Source organism: Arachis ipaensis, chromosome B07 (genome assembly GCF_000816755.2).
Source record: "Arachis ipaensis cultivar K30076 chromosome B07, Araip1.1, whole genome shotgun sequence".
Taxonomy (NCBI): domain Eukaryota; kingdom Viridiplantae; phylum Streptophyta; class Magnoliopsida; order Fabales; family Fabaceae; genus Arachis; species Arachis ipaensis.
The window spans coordinates 123641324-123643790 of record NC_029791.2 but is presented as its reverse complement, the minus strand read 5'-3'; the positions used below and the strand labels follow the sequence as shown (position 1 = coordinate 123643790).

Here is a 2467-nt window from a genome sequence, read left to right as displayed (position 1 = left end):
ATATTTAAATAATGATGGATAATTTAGTAATTTATTCGGTATTTGTAAAAATATTTTAATTTGTTAAACATAATCTGTTAACTTTATGTTCGTACAAGAACCTTTTATTTATTTATTTATTTTTTCCCTGAATTAATCGTGAATACGAATACGACTCCACAAACCATTGTGTCATTAAAACTAATCTGAAAAAGACAAAACGTACTTCATGCCAATTGATATATATTGCCTTAGATTGTAAATTTAAAAAGCATTTCAGGTATACTAAAAATTAAAGTGTTTTAGTAATTTACTAATTTTAGCTATTGAATTTAATCGTTATGTAATGATATACATATCTAATTGAAAACTTTTATTAATGGTGAAAACTCAGGTGCAGTCGACTTCACGTGAAGTTGATGGCTGAGAACAGTTAAATGATTTGACGACTAAATTTTCATCTAACGACTCTTAGCCATCAACTTCATGTAAAATCGACTGCACATAAATTTTCATCATATTATAATTGTAAATAAATATCTCATCAAATTAACTGATGCAATAAGCTTAATTAAACTATCACATTGATTGTTACTAGCTAGTATATAATTGCAATTTTCACTTAAATTATTTATCAGCCAATAGCCATCAAGAAGGAGGAAATTAAGGAATCAGTGTGATTTGAAATTAAATTCACAAATATGAAAGGAATCCCCTCAATATGGATTTATCCTACTGAGGCCGTTTCATGATTTCAGATCAAGTCTATTTCATTAAAATTAGGGCAATGTATTTAAATAAATTAAATGTGAGAAACGTTTATGTGATTGTAACAAATGAAAATCCCTTACGTGCATGTCTTGTTTTAATATTATGTAATTCGTAAAAGCTAACCACGGTTTTGTATTAACATGTAAACTGTGGTTGGTTGAGAGGATTTTTGAAGAAAAATGTTTGAAGGTAAACCGTGCTAACTCACCATGGTTTACGAAGGAAACAAAATGACCAGAAACCCCTCTAGGCAGCCACGATTTATGAAGGATTTTTTAAACTCATAAAACCTTGTAGGCTGCCACGATTTATGAAGAGAGGAATTCTATATATATATGAGCGAGATTGAAGCTGCTCAAGAGACCATTATCACACAATGGCAAGTGAGGAAGAGAGTTTTCTTGTCTTAGTGCATTGCTCTGGGAAAATTAAAAGAATTAAAAAGTATGGTGTGAAGTTCACTGACAGAGAACCATTGAGTGTATTCATCAGCTCATCAAGCACTTTGTCAGATGTAAAGAACAGCATTGTGCAGAAGCTTGGGGTATTTGGGAGCAAGTGGGTGAAGAAGCTATTCTACAAGATTCCTATCGCAGTTGTCTCGACTAGTGTTAAGTATGATACGTTTGTGCTAGCGGCTGATGAAGATATTAGGGTTCTGTTTCATTGCGTTAGGAGTTTTCCGGAGGTCAGAATACATGAGCTGTATGCGAAGTTGGAGGTTGGTGTTGATAGTTCTGGGGCGTCAGCTCCAGTTCATAGCTCGACTGCCGCAGGCGGTGCGTCTAGTTCGATGCCTGCGGCCGGAGTATCTGTTCCGCAGGTCGCATCCCCTTCCTTCACGGATGATTTAGATCGAACGGAAGCAGTTGGTTCTGTACCGTTGGAGAATCCTGGGGTCTGGCAGCAGGCATTTGAGGTGGATACCAGTGGTGCCTTGATTCATGATGTTCATGGCTTCGGGGAACCTAATCGAGTAGAGAATGCAATGCGGGACGATGACTCTGACCAAGAGCCTGTAAATATCATTAGGGACAGCGATGATGACACAGGTGCCAATCTACATACACAGCACGGGCCTTCAAGTTCTGGCACACAGCAGTACCCTCCACACTTCTTCACTCTCAACTTGGAGGCTCTGGGTCAACAGGCGGACGGAGGTTCTACAATTGGGGGTTCTTCTACAGAATTTCAGATTGGACAATCATTCCAGAATAAAGATAAAGCTGTTCTGAGTGTGAAAGACTATAGCATTTGTTGAGGTGTTGAGTACAGAGTTTTGAAATCGGATCATCTGAAGTATCATGGAAAATGCAAGGAGTTCGGCAAGGACTGTACTTGGTTGATTCGCATATCGCTTCGTGCACGAAAGGGCACTTGGGAGGTTAGGAGGTGCAACGGTCCTCACACTTGCTTGGCCACCTCTATTTCCAGTGATCACCGGCAGCTTGATTACCACGTTATCTGTGCGAGGATTTTTCCGTTGGTTAGGGCGGATGCTGCGGTTACGATAAAGGTCTTGCAACAAGCAACAGAAGCCGATTACGGTTTCAGGCCTAGTTATAGGAAGGTTTGGATGGCAAAATAGAAGGCAATAGCACAAATATATGGAGACTGGAAAGAGTCCTATGCCGAGTTGCCACGTTGGATGCTAGGGGTACAGTCGACCATGGCCGGGACAATCACTGTGTTGAAGACCTCTGGAGAAGAATAAGGC

General features: G+C 39.2%; 1 protein-coding gene across 1 annotated transcript; it reads left to right on the top strand.

Moving 5' to 3' along the window:
• LOC107607924 lies at positions 1127 to 2011 on the top strand. The gene has a single exon (XM_016309819.1). The coding sequence runs from the start codon at positions 1127 to 1129 to the stop codon at positions 2009 to 2011; it is 885 nt and encodes a 294-aa protein (XP_016165305.1).

Bases quoted from the DNA above. Each gene is read 5' to 3' on its own strand.
- LOC107607924 (XM_016309819.1), top strand. From the start codon at position 1,127: ATGGCAAGTGAGGAAGAGAGTTTTCTTGTCTTAGTGCATTGCTCTGGG.